General features: G+C 45.0%; 2 protein-coding genes across 2 annotated transcripts; both read left to right on the forward strand.

Moving 5' to 3' along the window:
• Nucleotides 1–778: 778 nt before the first annotated feature.
• On the forward strand, nt 779–7456 carry LOC101062138 (centromere protein U). Its single transcript, XM_003977054.3, has 13 exons — nt 779–896; nt 2084–2162; nt 2524–2692; nt 2782–2880; nt 2961–3033; nt 3820–3906; nt 3988–4057; nt 4332–4434; nt 5484–5562; nt 5659–5706; nt 5833–5894; nt 6910–7066; nt 7179–7456. Exons 2-13 carry the CDS (start codon nt 2084–2086, stop codon nt 7287–7289), a joined length of 1137 nt encoding a protein of 378 aa, XP_003977103.2. The 5' UTR covers nt 779–896; the 3' UTR covers nt 7290–7456.
• A 2479-nt stretch (nt 7457–9935) lies between these two features.
• On the forward strand, nt 9936–18513 carry LOC101077300 (stress-70 protein, mitochondrial). The gene is given in 17 exon segments (XM_003977039.3): nt 9936–10226; nt 10659–10717; nt 10792–10879; nt 11097–11278; nt 11372–11496; nt 11579–11634; nt 11636–11653; nt 12955–13061; nt 13139–13301; nt 13393–13485; nt 15533–15742; nt 16152–16379; nt 16459–16681; nt 16770–16864; nt 16953–17045; nt 17350–17490; nt 17676–18513. Coding segments are annotated over 17 exon segments (2031 nt in total). The 5' UTR covers nt 9936–10145; the 3' UTR covers nt 17745–18513.
• Nucleotides 18514–19446: the final 933 nt, after the last annotated feature.

The following is a 19446-nucleotide window of genomic DNA, read 5'->3' on the forward strand; positions in this document are numbered from 1 at the left end:
CTTACTTGCCTGGAGCCTCCTCCAGGGTTGTTGGCTCAAGTTCAGAGAAGAGTTCTAAACTTCTTCTGGAATGGCATGCATTGGGTCCAGCAGGGGGTGCTGTACCTGCCTAGAGAAGAGGGAGGGCAGGGTCTCATCCACCTGGCCAGCAGGAACACAACTTTGCGAATTCAGTTTGTTCAAAGGTTTTTAACAGATCCAGCGGATCTAACATGGAGAGATGTGGCCAGATGTATCTCCAGACAGGTGAATATTTTGGGACTGGATGAAGCTCTGTTTTTAACTGACTTTAAATTCGTCAAATTAAATGGGCTACCTATATTTAAGTGTTGTTAAGGCATGGGCCCTTTTTAAATGCGCACAAAGAAAAAGCTCTGACTCTCTGTTCTGGTTGCTAAGGGAACCCGTGGAGCCAGGCGTGATGTATCCAGTGAATCGGCCAGACTGATGGCAGCACTGTGTCGGGCCTGGACTGTGGTTCTGGAGCACATAAATGCTGGCGTAAATGCTGCTGCCATCCCAGTCTGACCAGAACATTATATTTACAAAAATTAAATAACAAAATAAATGGCATTGACTGCCTATATTTAAGATATTTATAAGACACAATTAAAACCACCACAGAATTCAGTGAAGTCATTTAGAGCATTTAATTCATGACAGAACAACAAATAATTATATTACATTGTATGAATACAGGTGCAAAGAAAGAAAGAAAGAACGAACGAACGAAAGAAAGAAAGGTCTGCACCAGCAGAGACTACAGAACCGTTAGCCAATCAGAGCATGAGGGGGCGGGTCATAAAAGAGGGGGCGGGGCTCTGGTGTCGCCATGGCTGGAATTGCAGCAACCCGGACAGATTTGATGGTTACACCGGCGGCAGCAGCGAAGACAAGTAAGTCGTTTGGCGGCTTCTCGAATTCAAACTGTTTAGGGTTTTGATCAGTATTTGGTTTCCTAAATCACTGTTTTATAGCAGAGTATTTTTAATAAACCCATCATTTGCATTAGTCTACCTGTCTCAGCAGGAAGCTGCTTCTGGAGTTTCTAACGAAAGAAAATAACTTCAAATTTCCTGCTCCTTAACTCAGGAAAAACTGCGGTCATGGTGTTTGGTCCTGAACCTCTCAGGGATAGATTAGATCACATGATCACTCTAGATGGTATCGCATTAACATCTAGTCTCTGTGAGGAATCTAGGAGTAACTTTTGATCAAAATCTCTCCTTCAACTCACACATTAAATTAGTCTCTAGAAGTGCCTTTTTTCACCTGAGGAACATCACAAAGATTAGGAAACTATTGATGCGGCATGATGCTGAAAAGTTCATTCATGCTTTTGTTACTTCATTTAGCATTTAGCTACCAGGCCCCTGCTATGGAACCAGCTCCCTGTCCAGGTACAGGAGGCTGACTCCATCGCTACTTTTAAGATCAGACTTAAAACCTACCTCTTTGAAAAAGCTTATTGTTACTAATTCTGTAGTTCCAGTTACCATCATAGACAGACAACTTATCATACTTAGGGGGTCGTCTAATCATTAGGTCACATCTTAGCTATGCTGTTATAGGCCAAGGCTGCCGGGGTCCAAAAACATGATCACCTGACAGGCCTCTGTCACCCTACTGGGTCATGCTCTGCTCTCCTCTCCTCTCCTCTCCTCTCCTCTCCTCTCCTCTCCTCTCCTCTCCTCTCCTCTCCTCTCCTCTCCTCTCCTCTACCTCCCCTTCCCTCTACCTCTACTCCTCTCCTCTCCTCTCCTCTACCTCCCCTTCCCTCTACCTCTACTCCTCTCCTCTCCTCTCCTCTCCTCTCCTCTCCTCTCCTCTCCTCTCCTCTCCTCTCCTCTCTACCCACCCCCCCATCAGCAGGAGGGTCCCCCTACATGAGCCTGGTCCTGCTCAAGGTTTCTTCCTGTTAAAGGGGAGTTTTTCCTTGCCACTGTTGCTTGTCTGGGGTTAGGCCCTGGGATTCTGGAAAGCGCCTTGAAACAATTCTGATTGTAAAAGACACTATATAAATAAAGATTGATTGATTGATTGAGATTCTAGCAGTTTTTAAAAGTCTGACTGATGTGTTCAGATGCAAAAGGATTTGGACTCTCCCAACCTGTCTACTGTGGAGAAAGCCAGTTTCCTGGAGGGACTGCAGCTCCATGGTGGTGAGTGTCTCCTCATACTGGTCTTATTTATGATCAGTATGGAATTGTTGGAAACAGAAATAAATACTCTCAAACAAATTCTTTATTTGATTGAGTAAAACACTTTTTGTCATTAAGGGACTGTGGTTATTATGTTTGTCTATTAGATAAAGGTAGAACAACCTAACATTGAGTAACAAAGTCCAAGTGATCCTTTAATGACTAATTACTGAATGGCACATGTTTTTGACTCATTGGAAAATGTTGCCTCTGTTGATGCTGCATTGAAAGATTGGAGGCCATTTTCTCGCTGTATAGTTGGATTCCAACTCTGGTCTGCATCACCTTTCCACAACCTGTCCTGGTGTTTATTTCTTTGCAGGACACCGTTTGCACAGTACGGCTTTGGAGGAGCACCTGAATGAGTTGGAGGGTGACTGTGCCCATGAAGAGCATGCGGAGAGAAGGGAGTACCCACACATGTCCAAGGCTGGTGCTGCCAGTCAAACACAAGAGGCAAAGAGGAGCAGAAGGAGCAGGATTGCAGCAGGGTTGGTCCAAATCTGGCCATTTTCCACATTTCTGCCTGTAAAAAGAATCTGGCAGTAGCATCTCTCTAAAACCTGACCGATCCATTTAGCATTATGTCAGAAGAAGGCTCGCAGCCAGAGTCCCACAGTCAGCTTGTTCCTTCGGGTAGAAAGAAGAAAGCGAGTCCTCGGCGGGCGTCTGAACTGAGGTGAGGCCACAGAGATCATGGTTTTATCAGACGTTGCATGAGGCCTCTGCTGAGGATGAACCCAATTATCTGTCATCAAGGTCAGTGAAAACCCAGAAGAAAAGATGGCAAAGGGAACCAGGAACTCCAAAGTCCAAGAAAGCTCGGACACGGGTAGGAGATGAATGGGGACATGTGGCTATTGAATGGGTGGAAACCATAAAGCACAAGTCAAGTAATCAAATGTGTATTTCAATGCCTAAAAGCTCTGGCTAACATGCCACCCAGGTGTGTGACATCACGTGCACATGATCGGAGCATCAGCATGTTGAAGGAGGCTCACACGTGTAGCTCCTCACAGCTGGAGTGAGCATGAGCACCATGGAGACACAGGAGGTGGCTGAGGCCATCAAACTCCCTAAACGAGACCAGCAGCATGTTGTTGCTGCTGTTGATGGAGTCAGAAGGTTTCCCTTTCATGAGAGGAAAGCGTTGCTCTGAGCATAAAGGCCAGGCTGGTGTTAACAGAGAGGACAGCCTGGAGCCAAGACTTCTGGAAGAACCTTGTCTGCACAGACGGGTCTTGGAGGTCGGTGGACTGGTTCAGACAAATTTGTCAGAAATTCCCACTGTGATGTTTGGAGGAGCAAAAGTCTGGCCCCTGCAGCAGGTTAACCACCTCCTCAAAGTGTGGAAAGGCAGAGCTTAGCTGAGGTGGTCAGGCTGAAGATACAAGAGCTGACAGAATTCTGTGTCACAAAGTGCAACAAACCTTCCTCAGGCCCCAACAGAAGCTTCTGGATGCTAGAAGATAAAGGGGGTCTGTGAGGTGACAGGGGTCCTGACCTTTGCCTCAGTGTAGTCACTAAATCTTCAGAATAATTCAAGCTTGAATATTTAGTGAATATTGGGTTGACCCTTACCACTGTGATGATGTTGCGATGTTCTCCTGGTTTCTAGGGGGATTCTGGTGCTGCTGGTGTTTCTCAAGGTCACGGCCCCTCCTCCACCTCTGAGGACGAAGTGCCCCATCAGGACCTGAGCGGGGTGAGGAAGGAGGACTGCATGCACAGACATGAGGCCATTGTTATTGAGTTGTTATTCATTCCCACCTGCATCGGGTTTCAGATTCCAGCTCCAAAGAAAGCCAGGATGTGGACTTCCACTGATGGGGCCGCATCCAGAAAGAACGCTTCAGGCAGGTGGAGAACAAGACAACAAGACCTGCTGCAGGCTTTTATGAACTCTAATATGGAGTGTTTCTACTCATTCTGGTTCTGGTTGTGAGTTTATCATGAAGAATAGAAATGGGAGGATCCAGTTGTCCGATATACTGTGTCTGTCATGAAGTGTTCATAATAACGTGGGGAGGATCTCCTTTACCTCAGGTTACCTCCGTGGCCTCAGGTTCTGACAGTTGGAGATTCAGAGCCATGCTGACTGACTTCATGGTTCCTGTTGCTCTTCTTCAGGAAGGGCTGTCAGCCATCGTCAGAGAGGACGGCGGCAAGCTCAGAAGAGGCCAGAGGCAGAGCTGGTTCTGAACGCGTTCTTGGACTTCATCGACCATTACAGGTACACCAGCATCGCAGGAGGATGGGATGGATGCATTGTTGACCAGAGAGTTGAAAACAAGGGACCGCAAATAAAACTAAGTAACATATTCTTTAAAATAATTAAATTATAGACTTAAATTGCATCTGTTTATTATCGCTTTAAATAAACCAGAAAAGGTTGATTTGTTACTACGTTAGTGTTGGAGTGAACCTTAACTCTGGTGACAATCCCAGTTCATGAGTGGGGACCAGTGAACGACATGGGATTCAACAGAATTGGGCTTTCAGATTAGTTTCCCGTCCCTGCTGGTTCATCTGTCAATCAGATTAGAGTTCATTTAACCAATAGGATGATTGAAACATGCTGGACCAGCCTGGTGGACAACAACCTGTGAAGGACCTCTCTGGTTCCTCTGGAGCCCTGGGGAATGTCAAGAAGTGATTCCATTTCAAATCAAATCAAATTAATCTTTATTTATATAGCGACTTATACAATCAAAATTGTTTCAAGGCGCTTTCCAGAATCCCGGGGCCTAACCCCAGATAAGCAACAGTGGCAAGGAAAAACTCCCCTTTAACAGGAAGAAACCTTGAGCAGGACCAGGCTCATGTAGGGGGACCCTCCTGCTGATGGCCGACTGGGGAGAGGGGAGGGAGAGGAGAGGAGGAGAAGGAGGAGGAGGGGAGGGAGAGGAGAGGACCCTCTCAACCATCCAGTGGGGGGCATAGTCTGGTTCAGAATGGGGCAATTCTTCCACGGTGGGGGAGAGTGATGAGGATGCCCTGTCCTAGTTTTCCATTTCAGCACTGGTCTTTTGAGGGGCACTGCTCGGCTTTGGGTCACTTCTTTCTGTTCAGAAATAACCCTTGAAGGACAGTGACCAAAAAAATAGCACAAATTCTCTAATTTGGCTCCTCAAGATGTTGCGGTCATCGTTGGGGCAAACGCATGAGTGAAATTTGTCCCAGATTAGGATCGGTGACCTGTCCCAGCGTCCACTCTCTGAAGGCCTGCTGCGTTTATACAGCATGCTGATGTTCATGTAACTGTGCTGGACTTGATTTCAGGAAATCGGTGGAGTCAAACGTTGTGAGTCAGTCAATCAACCGTTTTTCCTCCATCGTAGAGGAGCAGCTGCAGGAGAAGGTGAGCTTCCACACACTCACATAGGGACTTTAATCACACACAAGCCACCTTTTTTGTCATGAGAAGCTTTGACTTAATCTCATTGTGTTTCTCTAGATTTGCAACACAAAGAACCTTCAGGTCCTTAAACAAAGAAATGCTCAGGTAAGGCTGAACAGCTTCTTGCACAAAGCTAGGTGCTGAGGATACATACACAATCAAACTGGTGTCGCAGCTTAATGTTGCTTTGAAATCCACCTGAGCTGCTAATCACATGTGTTTGTGTGACAGATGAAATATGTGGGCCAAACAAAGACTCAGAGGCTGTTGGACACAAAATATGAGCTAATGAGGTACCGTATGTCTCTGTCTCTGTTTCTGTCTCTGTCTGTCTCTGGTGAGTGGGACTCAGCATGATTGAACTTTTTTACTCAACCTTTTGCTCTATGTATTTAATTTTCCCTCCACGCCTCATAGTTTCATCACTGGTTGGTTGGGGGCTAGTTTGGTTTGGTGTCTGGTAACCAGCTCAGTGAGGGAGAATTGGAGAGGTGGAGTCGCTGGCCTGATATTTAAGCTGGTGCCACCAGTGAGTTGCTTATTGGTGGAAGCCAGTTTAGCTTTGTAGAGGTGGTGGGATGCTGCCTCCTGCATGATTGGAGCTCATCATTGTTAGCTTTTCAGATAGCATGGCTAAAGTTAGCGATGTTTATGGGACTGGTGTACCAGTAGCTATCATGATACCTTTGTTCCTGTTCTGGGTAGTCCAGCCAAAAGGATAATGATCTCGAACGCTCCTCCGTTTATTAAAAATGGAGCACTGTTTGGTGACAAGTGCAGGGGATGCCTGCTCCTTCTGCTCCCAGTCAGAGACCCTTAACCACCTCTTTGTCCAGTGTCCCAGACTGGAGGGGCTGTTTGGACAGCAGCAGAGGTGGTTCCAATTTGTCAGTGAGGTTTTCTCCTTCAGCCTTTTTATCTTTTATTCCACATTATTGTGCTAGGAGGAATGCTGTACACCAGCTGGTTAATGTCATCTCGGGGACAGCTGAGTTAACCATCTGGAACGCCAAGTCCGAGGTCTGAGGAGCTGGTGTCCATGATAACTGGTCTAAGGGTGGAGTTTAGGTTGCATAAATGGACTATAGAGATGGTTGGATGCACCTGGGGTGTGAAGGGTGTCCTGTGTTCAGAGGAAATGATCTGATCCTAAACTTTAACTTTTTATTATTTTGTTTGAGTGATAAACAGAGAATGTAAACAAATCAGGAATAAAAGTTCTTTTAAAATCAAATCTCCCTCTGTCTGGTTCTGATCCTAAAGACAGGCGTGGTTTTGTGCTTGACTGTTGTTGATGTGACTGTTCAGAGCAGAGAGGCAGACATTCCTGCTGCAGAAGCAGAAGACTCAACTGGAGCTGAGATTGTGGGACCTGAGAAAGGGACGCGCCTTCCTTCATCACCTCACTCAGCTCAACAGACAATACCTGGACTGGAGACACCAAAACTCGGAGGAGAATGAGATGGTCTGTGCACACATGCTCCCTCTCACACACACACACACACACACAAGAATCCCCTGAATGCTGTTGATCACACTTTTCTAAAACAGCCCATTTCCTGTGCTCTGTCCTCCAGTATGGAGCATCTAGTTTGCCGGCTCTGGTACAGGAAGTCAACCATCTGCGATCCACAGAGGCCCAGTTGAGAAGAATCAATAACCAACTTGAAAAACTCACAGAACAGTAAATAATGACATAGATGAAATGGATTGAAGAGGTCATGAAGGCGATTCCACTGGTGGTGTAGTACAGCCCAGTATATACTGACATAGATTCATCAGGTTGTTCGTGCTGGTGTGTGGGAACTCCATTTCTGGCTTCAGAGCTCAATTATAAATAAATGCTTCAACCAACGGTGTGATCTCATTACAACATCTGACCAGTCTTCTTGCACCATCACTGTTTGGAGACCATGTACTACTCCTTTCTTTTCTCACTCATCCATCCTGAGTTTTCCACTGCACCCTGTGGCACCAGCTTCCTCAAACCCTCACCTTACCGTCCCACCTGAGTCCTCCGTGTTTATACCTTTACTCTCTCGGCTGTGCCTTATAGGTGCCTCTCACAGTTAATTACCCTTGAGGGTCTGATGATGAACCAATAAGAGGTAATAAAGAGCACAGATGGCTGCAATGGATCTGATTTGAGTCTAGATTTAAAATAAATCAATCTTTGTTTATATAGCGTCTGTTAAAATCAAAATAGTTTCTCGGCACTTTCCAGAATCCCAGGGCCTAACCCCCAACAAGCAACAGTGGCAAGGAAAAACTCTTCTTTAACAGGAAGAAACCTGGAACAGGACCAGGCTCATATGGGGGACCATCCTGCTGATGGTGGTGCTGGGTATGAGGGAGGAGAGAATAGGCAGCGATCAGGGAAATACATTGATTATTACAAAGTGCTAGTGTAAGAGTTCAGTGGATCAGCGTACAGCTATGAATGCAGCGATACCTGTAGATGGATACAGAGGGAGAGGAGAGGAAGCCATGATCCAGCAGGGTGACAGAAGCCTGTCAGGTGATCATGTTTCTGGACCCTGGCCGCTTCTGTTCTTTAATTTCCCTCTGTATCTTTCATTAATATTAAGTAGCGTTTATATGTTTTTAATGAATCCACTGTTATTTATTTTGTTTTTCTTATTTTCTCAACCTCTGCATTCTTACTTGTTTTGCCTGTTTATGCTCCTCCGGGCCACTAGGAAGCCCTAATTTGCTGTTCACTTTATTGAGATGCGCAGTATTTCTGTGGTCTCAATATTTCTATAGTGATGTGGTTGTGATGGGACATTTAATGTCAGTCAGGCATGTTGTTCTTCTAATGTGTCTCACCTCATGGAAATATTGTTTTAAAACGGAAAGAAAGAAAAGGACGAGTCCCTGCACGGATCACTCTCAAGCATCGTTATTCCCTCCCTCTGATGGCTTTTGTACTAGAAGCTACTACTTGTTGCTTCCAAGGAGGGGATCAGGGCCAGCCTTGGTCTGGGAAAATGCACCTCTACACCTTCTTGTCATGGCAGTTGTCCAAAGAAGAGCACAAGTACAACAGTAAAACTTACTGTGGAGGAGTATCAGGATGGGCAAGAGGGGCTAAACATCTATTCACTGGCCTGACCACAAAAGAACAGAATAGAAAAGAATAAAACTTTGTCATTTAGAATACACTGATGCAGGTGCATTTACACGTGAAGCTGTAGCATTAAACAGACAGACAGAATAAAAAGCCCTAAATCAATGTTTTCATCATTGGCATATACAAATAACATTTAAAAAAAAGACCAATACATAAGAAAAGCTACTAATGTCACAGATTTGTTAGATAAACCAAAACCCCCAAAGGTGCTTCATTTAAGGTTGTTTCTGCTGAAGTGTTGGACTTGTAGCTATAATACCAGAATTTCTAATCTTCTGTTGGGCCACAAAATCTGATCTGGTTGAATGGGTGACGATTGTAATGTTGGGAAGGAGAGAGACAAAAATCAATGTGGTTCACCCAGAGCGAGGCTGAACAGATCTCTGTGAAGTCCCCATTTGTGTGAATCTCAGCTGCATCATTTCTGTAAGTGGGGGCTGCATGCAAACTGTACCATGGTTTACTTTAATTTGGCCTTGAACAAAAGAAGGTTCTTGACACTAGAATTTGATTAAGGGGGATATCAGGAAGAAAAGCTTGTCCTGATGTCATATGCCTTTTTCTGGGAAAAGAAGGAACAGAAGTGTGTTATAGTTGTATCTCATGATTTTTAAAAAAAACAGTAATGTAAAAACCCAAACATTATCAAGAAATGCTCTGACAGAAGTGCTGATAATAATAGATATGGTCAGATTGGTTGTGTTCCATGTGAATATGAGCCTTACATGGTAGTTTGCAGTTCTCCCAACCATGGGACACTGTAAATCATTTTAACAATGCCCAACAAGTCTTTTAATAGAGGCATTACATTGTCGATTTGGCTTGTAAAATGTCGACGTTCACAATAGACATAATGTTTATTTTTGGATTAATATATTTCATCATTTGCACGAATCCGCATCTCTGACTGACGTAATAAACGCCAAACGCCGGTATACCCGCTTTACATCATGACCTTCACATGCCCACTACTTGAGACTGCCCTTTTCCTTTCTTGATCAGAAAGAGGAAACATAAATGTGAAACAACACATATTTAGTCCCAAAATAAAACTGTATTTTATATCACAAGCGTTTAATCAATTCTATAATGTACATATTTCTTTAGAAACAACTATAGATTCTTAGAACGCCTACATTTTACTCAGGCATATAAATCGCCCGCCCGCTTTCCGGTCCTTCATCCTTGCGTGGTGCAACATGTGTTGGATAATTCTAGAAGCGACTCTAGTTTGCTCAGACATCTGCGTGAAAGGGTCGTGATCGAGGCAGCTGATCGTCATTTGGAGATTTGGTCACATTTTCTCACTTTTTTTTACTCTTCAACAGGTTGACGGCTTATTTTTGACCGTCAAACACGTCGCTTCGGACTTTAATTCAGCGCAAGTTAGCCTTTAATTAGACTTACCAAGATGTTACGTGTAGCAGTAAGCGTTTCAAGGACTGTCCGGACAAATAGCTGCAGAACGAACGTTCCGTCTCTGATTAAAAAGGTAGGTTTGAATATTCACATTTCGAGTGTTAAGGTTTGACAACCTCCCGGCTAGCTTAGTCTGCTAACTCGAGACCTACTTATTGACGAGCGAGGCTCTGTTAAAGTCACGCATGCAAGTCTTGTGTAAGGATAGAGGAGAAAAGAGACAGCGCTGATCTCTGCACGGTGAATCAAAGCTTTCAGCTCGTTATTAAACATCGACTCGTTGACCTGATGGTTACACAAGGTTCTTGGTAAAATATATGTGACGCACTTTGGATACCGTCAGAAGTGGGTTTGCTGCGATTTGACTTTAATATCTTTTTGTGGCACAAATTAATCGTTGACCTTCAATGCGACATCTTTTACACAACCTGGTGCCATTAGTTGCATCTCGGTTTGAGGAACCTATTAAAGTTCGATAATTGTCCGTGTTGTGATGTCTTTACAGGCATGTTGGGGTGGTTTCCAGTCAGACACCTTCGGAGCTCTGTCCAGAAGGGACTATGCGTGAGTGTGTGTGTGTGTGTTTGTGTGTGTGTGTGTGTGTGAGAAACTACCTAATAACCATGTCTGTATTGTAGGTCAGAGGCTGTGAAGGGTGCTGTCATTGGCATTGACCTGGGGACAACCAACTCCTGTGTGGCGGTCATGGAGGGCAAACAGGCCAAGGTGGGCAGGAGTGGACCCCTAACATGCTTGGCATCAGCTCTAACGGCTCAATTTAAATGATGGGGATAATTTGCATCCTTCGATGATTTTAACACCTTCACTGATGCAACCATTGTTTGTCCAAGTATTGTTGCCTCTCTGTCCTAGAAAGAAGATTTTTGTGGCTGAAATGTGTGTTGCAAGCGTTCCAATTTGAGGGTTTGGTGTATATTGCCAGGTTTTGGAAAATGCTGAGGGTGCGCGGACGACCCCTTCAGTTGTGGCCTTCACAGCTGATGGAGAGCGATTGGTGGGTATGCCAGCTAAACGCCAGGCTGTCACCAACCCGCAGAACACACTGTATGCTACCAAAAGACTGATTGGACGTCGCTTTGATGACCCAGAGGTCCAAAAAGACCTGTGAGTAGCTATTTAGTCACAAAACTACATCTGAGGGTTTTAGACCATTTTTGTCAGCTCATTATATGACGTACATCATTGTTCTTTCAACAGTAAGAACGTCCCCTACAAGATTGTCCGAGCATCCAACGGTGATGCCTGGGTGGAGGCTCATGGCAAAATGTACTCACCCAGTCAGGCTGGAGCCTTTGTTCTAATGAAAATGAAGGAGACTGCAGGTATGAGTCCCACAAACTCTAGAGGAGAAATCCCAAGTCTCTTTCTGACCTCTGCATCATCCCTCACTCTTTTGTGTTGCAGAAAATTACCTGGGAACCAAAGCAAAAAATGCTGTCGTCACTGTCCCGGCCTACTTTAAACGACTCTCAGAGACAGGTAAGCAAGTTGAGGAACGCATGTTCCAGTGTTGTTCGTTACCATGCTAAAGGGTGTACAGCCTGTTCATCTCGATTGATAGGTATGTTTATTTACATTTGTGACCAATGTCCTCCTGGACTACCTCCACAGACAAAAGCCCCTTTAGCACCGGAGGGACTTTTGCAGTTCCTGTAACCCTTTTTTTTTTTTTCTCATTTGGTCTGGACGGAGTTGGGAACTTTCCCCTTCACTGTCCGTAGATCCTAGAATTTCTGTAGCTCCTACCTCAGAGTGGGGTCTTCTTCCTTGGCATCGAAACGTGGTGACACCTCCTAACCCCCTGTAGTGCCTTACAGCCTCACCCCATGTTTGACTTTTAAATAATCAAGCTGCTGTTCCAGCTCCATTTTCTTCGCTGTATAGGTAGCTGAACGCTAACAAGGTTTAATGTTTTTCTCTTGTTAGAGCAAGTACAATGTCAAATTTACTCAGATAAAGAGGTGAATTATGCTTCAGTTCTATGAAGAAGAAACATCCTCAACCCTTGACACAGATGCTCTTTATTCCTGCTGCTCAAAGATGGCCAACATTGCTCTTTGTTTGGATGCTCACAGACTGCTTTACATTTCATTGCAGCAAAAATAGACAAAGTGGAAGCCAGGAACATGTTGGATATTTTTTCAGTTTGTTTAGAGTTTTTATTGAACCTATATTTTGTAGACTTTAAGCAAACAGACATTATTTGATTTCATTGTTTTATGTGCTATTTTTATTCAACTGATGGCCCTTTATTGTATGTAGCCTAGTCTTATATAAAAAGCTCATAAATTGGTATTAGTGCCTGCACATCATTTAGCATTTTTAGCTTAATAAATTCTAATTAACTTTAACCATTTGTACTTAACCACTGATCAGTCCAAAAGCAAATAAAATGCTGGTTTTGGGGGAGGGTAGTTGGTAGAACTGTTTGAGAAGGGAGCTGTTCTGAGAACTGCTCATGTAACCACTTGGTGCCAAAGGGGCTAATGTAAATGCAATTTGAATGGTAAACTTCAGTCGGATTCAGGCCGCCTTTGTAGGGGGGCAGAGTTTGGGCAGAAACACCCCACCCCACACCCCAACATCTATGTTCCCTCTAAAATTCTTGATTAGGGTTCATGGAAAAACAAAAGCCTCGAGTACTTTAACACCTTTTGTTTAGCAACTGCAGCAGATGTTTATTAAAAGGTCTATTGTATTATAAATTCCCCACTATAATTGCTTGATAATGGATTATATTTAAGATATTAAAGACATTGTTGTGTGTTGGTGAATTTCAGGCTACCAAAGATGCTGGTCAGATTGCTGGTTTAAACGTCCTTCGTGTGATCAACGAGCCTACCGCTGCTGCTCTGGCTTATGGTCTGGACAAAACCCAGGACAAGATGTAAGTTGACCAGGTTGCTACTGAAACATGGAGACACATGACGACAGAATGGCATTAGCATGCTTGCTTGATTGCAGAATTGCTGTCTATGACCTGGGAGGCGGCACATTCGACATTTCTGTCCTGGAGATCCAAAAAGGAGTTTTTGAGGTCAAGTCTACTAATGGTGACACCTTCCTGGGCGGCGAGGACTTCGACCAGCACCTTCTCACATACATTGTAAAGGAGTTTAAGAGAGAGGTAAAGAAATGGTGCAGAGCACTGATTCTAGAATGTAGCATCTTTTCTGTGTGCACTCTTAGAATCTGATGAATGTCCTCTGTCCATCCAGTCTGGCGTTGATCTGACCAAAGACAACATGGCTCTGCAGAGAGTCCGAGAGGCTGCTGAAAAGGCCAAGTGTGAGCTGTCCTCGTCCCTGCAGGTCTGTGATCACTGGAGTAACTATAGCAGTCATATTATTAAATCAGGTGATATTCCAGCTCTGAGACAGCTGTCCAAAGAGCGTTGCATTCTCTGTGGTCCACAAAGTAGTCGCACGCCTTCCCCACGCTGAAGGGTGCTACTCATCTGCTCACCCAAGCGTTGATGGACTATCAAAATAAGCGTTAGAATAATCTTTGGTTGTGGTCCTAGTTGGAACTTCACAGTATCCCACAGATTCTCTCTGGGGTTGAGATGAAGGAAGGAAGGAAGCAAGCAAGAACAAACTTTGTTGCCAAGAATGGTTTACACATACGAGGAATTTAACTTGGTGTTTGTTGCTTGCCATGCAGACACGATAAAAATAATACAGTAAAATAAGGATAAAGATAAGGAAATATAAAAATTAGGCATATTTACAATACAAAAAGCATATTTAAAGTCCGGTATAAGGAAGTGAAAAGTGTCTTGTGCAGGGTGATGGTGGTGTGGTGGAGGAGAGTGCATGGTGCTGCTATATTGTAGTGGCCCCATAGAGTCTCTTACTCGGGGCGGGGGCAATATCTGTGGGTTCCTGGGCCTTGTTGAGGAGGCCTGACACGGTGGGAAAGAAGCTGTTTCGCTGGCGAGAAGTTCTGGTCTTGATGGACCTCAGTCTTCTGGCAGATGCGAGTGGCTCTAAAAGTTTAAATCCAGGGTGGGAGGGGTCCGCCACAATCCTGCCTGCACGCCTCAGGGTCCTGGTGGTGTACAGGTCCTGAAGGGGGGGCAGGTAGCATCCAATCACCCTCTCTGCAGATCAGATGACACGCTGCAGTCTGCCTTTGTCCTTGGCAGTAGCTGATGGAGGAGGTGAGGATGGACTCAATGATGGCAGTGTAGAAGTGCACCATCATTGTCTTTGGTAGGTTGAATTTCTTCAGCTGCCACAGGAAGTACATCCTCTGTTGAGCTCTTTTGATAACAGAGCTGATGTTCAGCTTCGACTTAAGGTCCCGGGAGATGAGGGTGCCCAGGAAGTGGTAGGACTCCACAGTGTTGACTGGGGTGTGTGATGGCTGTAAGTGGGGCTGAGTTCTTCCTAAAGTCCACTACCATCTCCACTGTCTTATGTGCGTTAAGCAGCAGATTGTTTTCTGCGCACCAGTTCGCCAGGTTATCAATCTCCAGCCTATAAGCAGACTCATCCCCTCTGGAGATGAGCCTGATGAGGGTGGTGCCATCCACAAACTTCAGGGGCTTGACGGACTGGTGATTAGAAGTGCAGCTGTTGTATACATGGAGAATAGCAGAGGGAAGAGAACACAGCCTTGCGGGGAACCAGTGCTGATGATCAGAGAGTCCGAGGTGCGCTTCCCCAGCCTCACATGTTGCCTCCTGTCAGACAGGAAGTCTGTGATCCACCTGTGGGTGGAGTTGGGTACGCTCAGCCAGGAGAGCTTGACTTGTAAGGGGTGGTAAGATGGTGTTAAATGCGGAGCTGAAGTCCACAAACAGGATTCTGGCATAGTTTCCTGCAGAGTCCAGGTGCTGGAGGATGTCGTGGAGAGTCATGTTAACTGCGTCATCTACACCTGTTGGCCCTATAGGCGAACTGCAGGGGGTCAAGGAGAGGGTCTGTGAAATATCTAAGGTGTTGAAGCACAAGGTGCTCAAAGGACTTCATTACTACAGAGGTCAGAGCGACAGGTCTGTAGTCGTTCATTCCTCTGATCCTTGGCTTTATGGGGATGGGGATGATGGTGGTGGTCTTAAAGCAAGCTGGTACATGACATGTCTCCAGTGAGGTGTGCTCATCAATGCCAGATGCCAAGACTCTGCAGACTTGACCTCTTTTCTAAAATTCTGAAATGGGTGAATTTTGGTTTTTCATTAGCTGTCAGTGATCACTATAATCCCTGAATATATGAATGTCTAATCTGAATTCTACTCTGATATTGTCCCGTGTTGAGAAGCAGCCGTACATGTTTGCTCCATGTTATTGCCGTTTGGACCGATGCAGTGGTTGAATCCAGAGTTTTGAGGAACTGCTGTTTTTGCTGGTGCAGACTGACATCAACCTACCGTATCTGACCATGGACGCTTCTGGGCCCAAACATCTGAACATGAAGTTGACTCGGGCGCAGTTTGAGGGCATCGTGGCTGACCTGATCCGCCGCACCGTGGCTCCCTGTCAGAAGGCCATGCAGGACGCTGAGGTGTCCAAAGGCGATATCGGAGAGGTGCTTCTGGTTGGTGGCATGACCCGGATGCCCAAGGTACAGTAGACAATGGGAAGTGTAAATACCTTGCTAAAGCCTGTGTTTAGATGAGCAGTGACCACAGGGTCAATTCACTTTAGAAGCTGACTGCTGCTGGCCTGGCTGCTATGTTGCTTTCTTTTTTCAATGAGAAATAAAAGGCCATTTTCCTGCTTTCATGTTTGGGTTCTGCTGCCTGCAGACTTTATGCTTAACTGTTGCACTACCCAACACATTTCCCCCACCTTTTTTAGCTCTAAGCAAGTGTTTAAAACCAACAATACTGCTGCATTAGTACAAGGTGGCATGTTTGCTTGCACAGTATCAGCCGAAAGCTACAAAACTTGTTCCCCAAACAGCATCAGTTGTTCTGAGGTGACTAATGGAGCTCAGTTTATAACCGCAGTGCCATTGTTGGGTTTTGCAGGTTCAGCAGACTGTTCAGGATCTGTTTGGCCGAACTCCGAGTAAGTCTGTGAATCCCGACGAGGCCGTTGCCATCGGAGCAGCCATCCAGGGAGGTGTTTTGGCTGGTGATGTCACTGATGTGCTGCTCTTGGATGTGACCCCACTCTCTTTGGGTATTGAGACCCTAGGCGGTGTCTTCACCAAACTGATCAACAGAAACACCACAATCCCCACAAAGAAGAGCCAGGTACGTGGATCAGATGCAGTCTCAGCATCCAGCCAGCTGGAGGTGTGACCATGGTTTGATGGTTTGTGCTCTGCTGCAGGTGTTCTCCACAGCAGCTGATGGACAGACTCAGGTGGAAATTAAAGTGTGTCAAGGAGAGAGAGAAATGGCTGCAGACAACAAGGTGCTGGGTCAGTTCACTCTGATCGGGATCCCTCCTGCCCCTCGTGGTGTCCCTCAGATCGAGGTCACTTTTGACATCGATGCTAATGGCATTGTGCACGTCTCCGCTAAGGACAAAGGGACAGGGCGAGAACAACAAAGTGAGTCTCCTACTTTTTTTTTTTTTTAAATGCTGCTTTATTGCCAATATGCTGATGAGCATGTCAACACCTTCTCTCCTCCCCACAGTTGTGATCCAGTCATCAGGAGGGCTCAGTAAAGACGACATTGAGAACATGATCAAGAACGCTGAGAAATATGCTGAGGAAGACCGGAGGCGGAAGGTGAGGACTGGATGACCCCAACAGATGTTTGCAGTGTGTCCACCTGAGTTGTTGCTGGTTGAATGACCACTTGTGTGATGTTTGTCAGGACCGTGTAGAGGCTGTCAACACTGCTGAGGGCATCGTCCATGACACAGAGGCCAAGATGGAGGAGTTCAAGGATCAACTTCCTGCTGACGAGGTTTGTGTGGTGTTTCGGAGCTGACTTAATCCCTAACCGTCCTTTATCACCCCCCAAATAGAGATATTGTTTTCACATTGCATTAAAACACATGAACATGTGCAGTGGTTGAGGGTAGTGAGGAGGCTTTCTGGCAAGGTCCCAGCACATCTACTGCTTGGGCCCTCACAGACTGGGCCTCTGCACCCAGGAACAGCACCCACTTGAATGAGAATTGATTTTTTTTCCAGCATTTCAGCCGGATAAACAGAGGTTGGACTCTCCCCTGTGGAGATAATCAAGTTGTTGTTATCTGCTCTGTTAGTGCAACAAGCTGAAGGATGAGATCGCCAAGGTCCGGGACCTTCTTGCCAACAAAGACTCAGAAACTGGAGAGAACATCAAACAGGCTGCCAACAACCTGCAGCAAGCATCGCTTAAACTCTTTGAAATGGCCTACAAGAAGGTGAGAACTGACACTCCTTTTTAGATTCATGGACTGAAAATACTTATGTGACTGTTGACTAGTAAAGCAAAAGCCTTCCCTGGCTGCTGGGGGTGTTGTATCCTGAAGTGGGACCTGAATGCAGATGTCATTGAATGGTGTGTATTCCTGTTGAGTGAACTGCAATTTCCCTCCCTCTTCTGTAGATGGCAGCAGAGCGGGACGGCAGCAGTTCAGGCTCATCAGAAGGAGAGAAGAAAGAGGGGCAGCAGTAGACCCCCCTCAGTGGTGATGGAATAGTTGCACTGCTACAGCGGTGGGGGTGGGGGGGTGGTGGGTAGGGGGGTTCATGGTAGGGACGGGTGGCAACTCTGAGTGACGAGCTGAATCTTGATCATTCTCTCTATGCTATCATTCTACTGTGTTTTGGCAGTAAAATATTCTAATAAGAGAAAAATGTCAGTGTATCCTTCCACATTCTGATCCTGTCTGTAATTTGTCTGTACATTGTCATCTGTTATTTACAAAGCTGTTAACTTTGTGATTCAGTAAAATGTCTTTTAGTTCATGTTTTCTTTGTTTTTTTGCCTCAGGTCAGTGGGGATTAGATGAACTGCTGTCAGGCCTGTGTGTCTGATCTTTAGAACCCTCAACAGGGATCATTGAGGTTTTTCAACATGCATGGCATCATTCACCCAGTTTGACATTTTAGATCTTTTCATGCTGGAAAGGACAAATTCAATGAGAGAGTCAAAGTTCAGCTCCATCAATCCTATTAAAAGTATAATAGGAGGCCACAAGTTCTTGCTGTAACATTAAGAAATGCGTGCTGATTATGCAAATGGGAAGCCTGTAACCTCCAGTCTGGATGGTGGATGTGTTGGGTGACAGTTCATGATGTTGGGTGGGAGGGAACTCTTCGGTGTTGTGATGGGGAGCCAAGGAACCAACCGGTGCTCTTCTCTGGTTTGGTAGGAGTGAAGAGAAAGGAACATTTTCTATTAAAGTGTGAAGTTGCTCCATGGCTGTTGACTTCAGCAAACATTCCTGCTCGTCGTTTCCTCCTGAATGTTGCGAATGAGACATTGATCCCTGCGGAGGTGGCTGGACACTTGTACATTCTGATAGTTTAGACCTCAGCTGGTATTTTTGAGTGCTTTACTAAGTGTCAAATGTTTGACCCACAGGTGAAATATATATAAAGAACAATTATGATTCACTTTGGAAAAAAATCACTGAGTGTGTGTGTGTGTGTGTGCTTTATGCAGCATATTTCAGTAAATAAACCCAAATTTTTTCTGTCATAAAATGACCCATGCCAGCATTGACTGTCTGAAAATAGAAACACATCCACCTGAGTCAATGATAACAGTTTAAGGTGATAATGATTTTTTTTTTTTTTTTTTTTTTTTACAAAGTGTTTTATTTTACATACAATTAATGACATGTTTACAAGTAAGGGGTGCCTGATGGCTCACACTACAAATAAATACTGGTTGAAGTCCCAAGTTCGGATTCTGACAGCTCAGCCAGTTGGGAACTAGGCTGAGGAGCAGAGGGTTCTTGGCTCATACACCTTCAGAGCACTGCCCAGGTACCAAACCCACAAATGCTCATCTAGGGCCCTGTTATGACCCGGCGACTCATCCAGGGGTGGACCTGCCTTCACCCATTGTGGCTTCTCCTCGAGACCCCGAGAGGGATAGAGTGGTTAAGAAAACGAGAAAAATATCAAATGTTAAAATGCAAAACCACAGGGGGATCACATGAAGCAACATGATTCAACACTAATTTGAGTCAATTGACCACTGGAAGCTATTGAGCTTAAATACAAATATTTACCGGTACACATACACATTTATTTAAAATATTTAGACTTTTCAAATATAAAAACAAGACAAGAGTTATAATCAATTTAAATCTAATCAAATTTAGGGATTCAATCAATTTTATTTGCCATTTTTACTTCACAAAGTG

This window comes from Takifugu rubripes, unplaced genomic scaffold (genome assembly GCF_901000725.2).
Source record: "Takifugu rubripes unplaced genomic scaffold, fTakRub1.2, whole genome shotgun sequence".
NCBI classification, from domain to species: domain Eukaryota; kingdom Metazoa; phylum Chordata; class Actinopteri; order Tetraodontiformes; family Tetraodontidae; genus Takifugu; species Takifugu rubripes.

Coding starts and splice junctions, on each gene's coding strand:
- LOC101062138 (XM_003977054.3), top strand. CDS start 2,084: ATGCAAAAGGATTTGGACTCTCCCAACCTGTCTACTGTGGAGAAAGCC. Junction 2,881..2,960: donor CGGCGGGCGTCTGAACTGAG/GTGAGGCCACAG, acceptor TCTGTCATCAAG/GTCAGTGAAAACCCAGAAGA. Junction 3,907..3,987: donor CCCATCAGGACCTGAGCGGG/GTGAGGAAGGAG, acceptor ATCGGGTTTCAG/ATTCCAGCTCCAAAGAAAGC.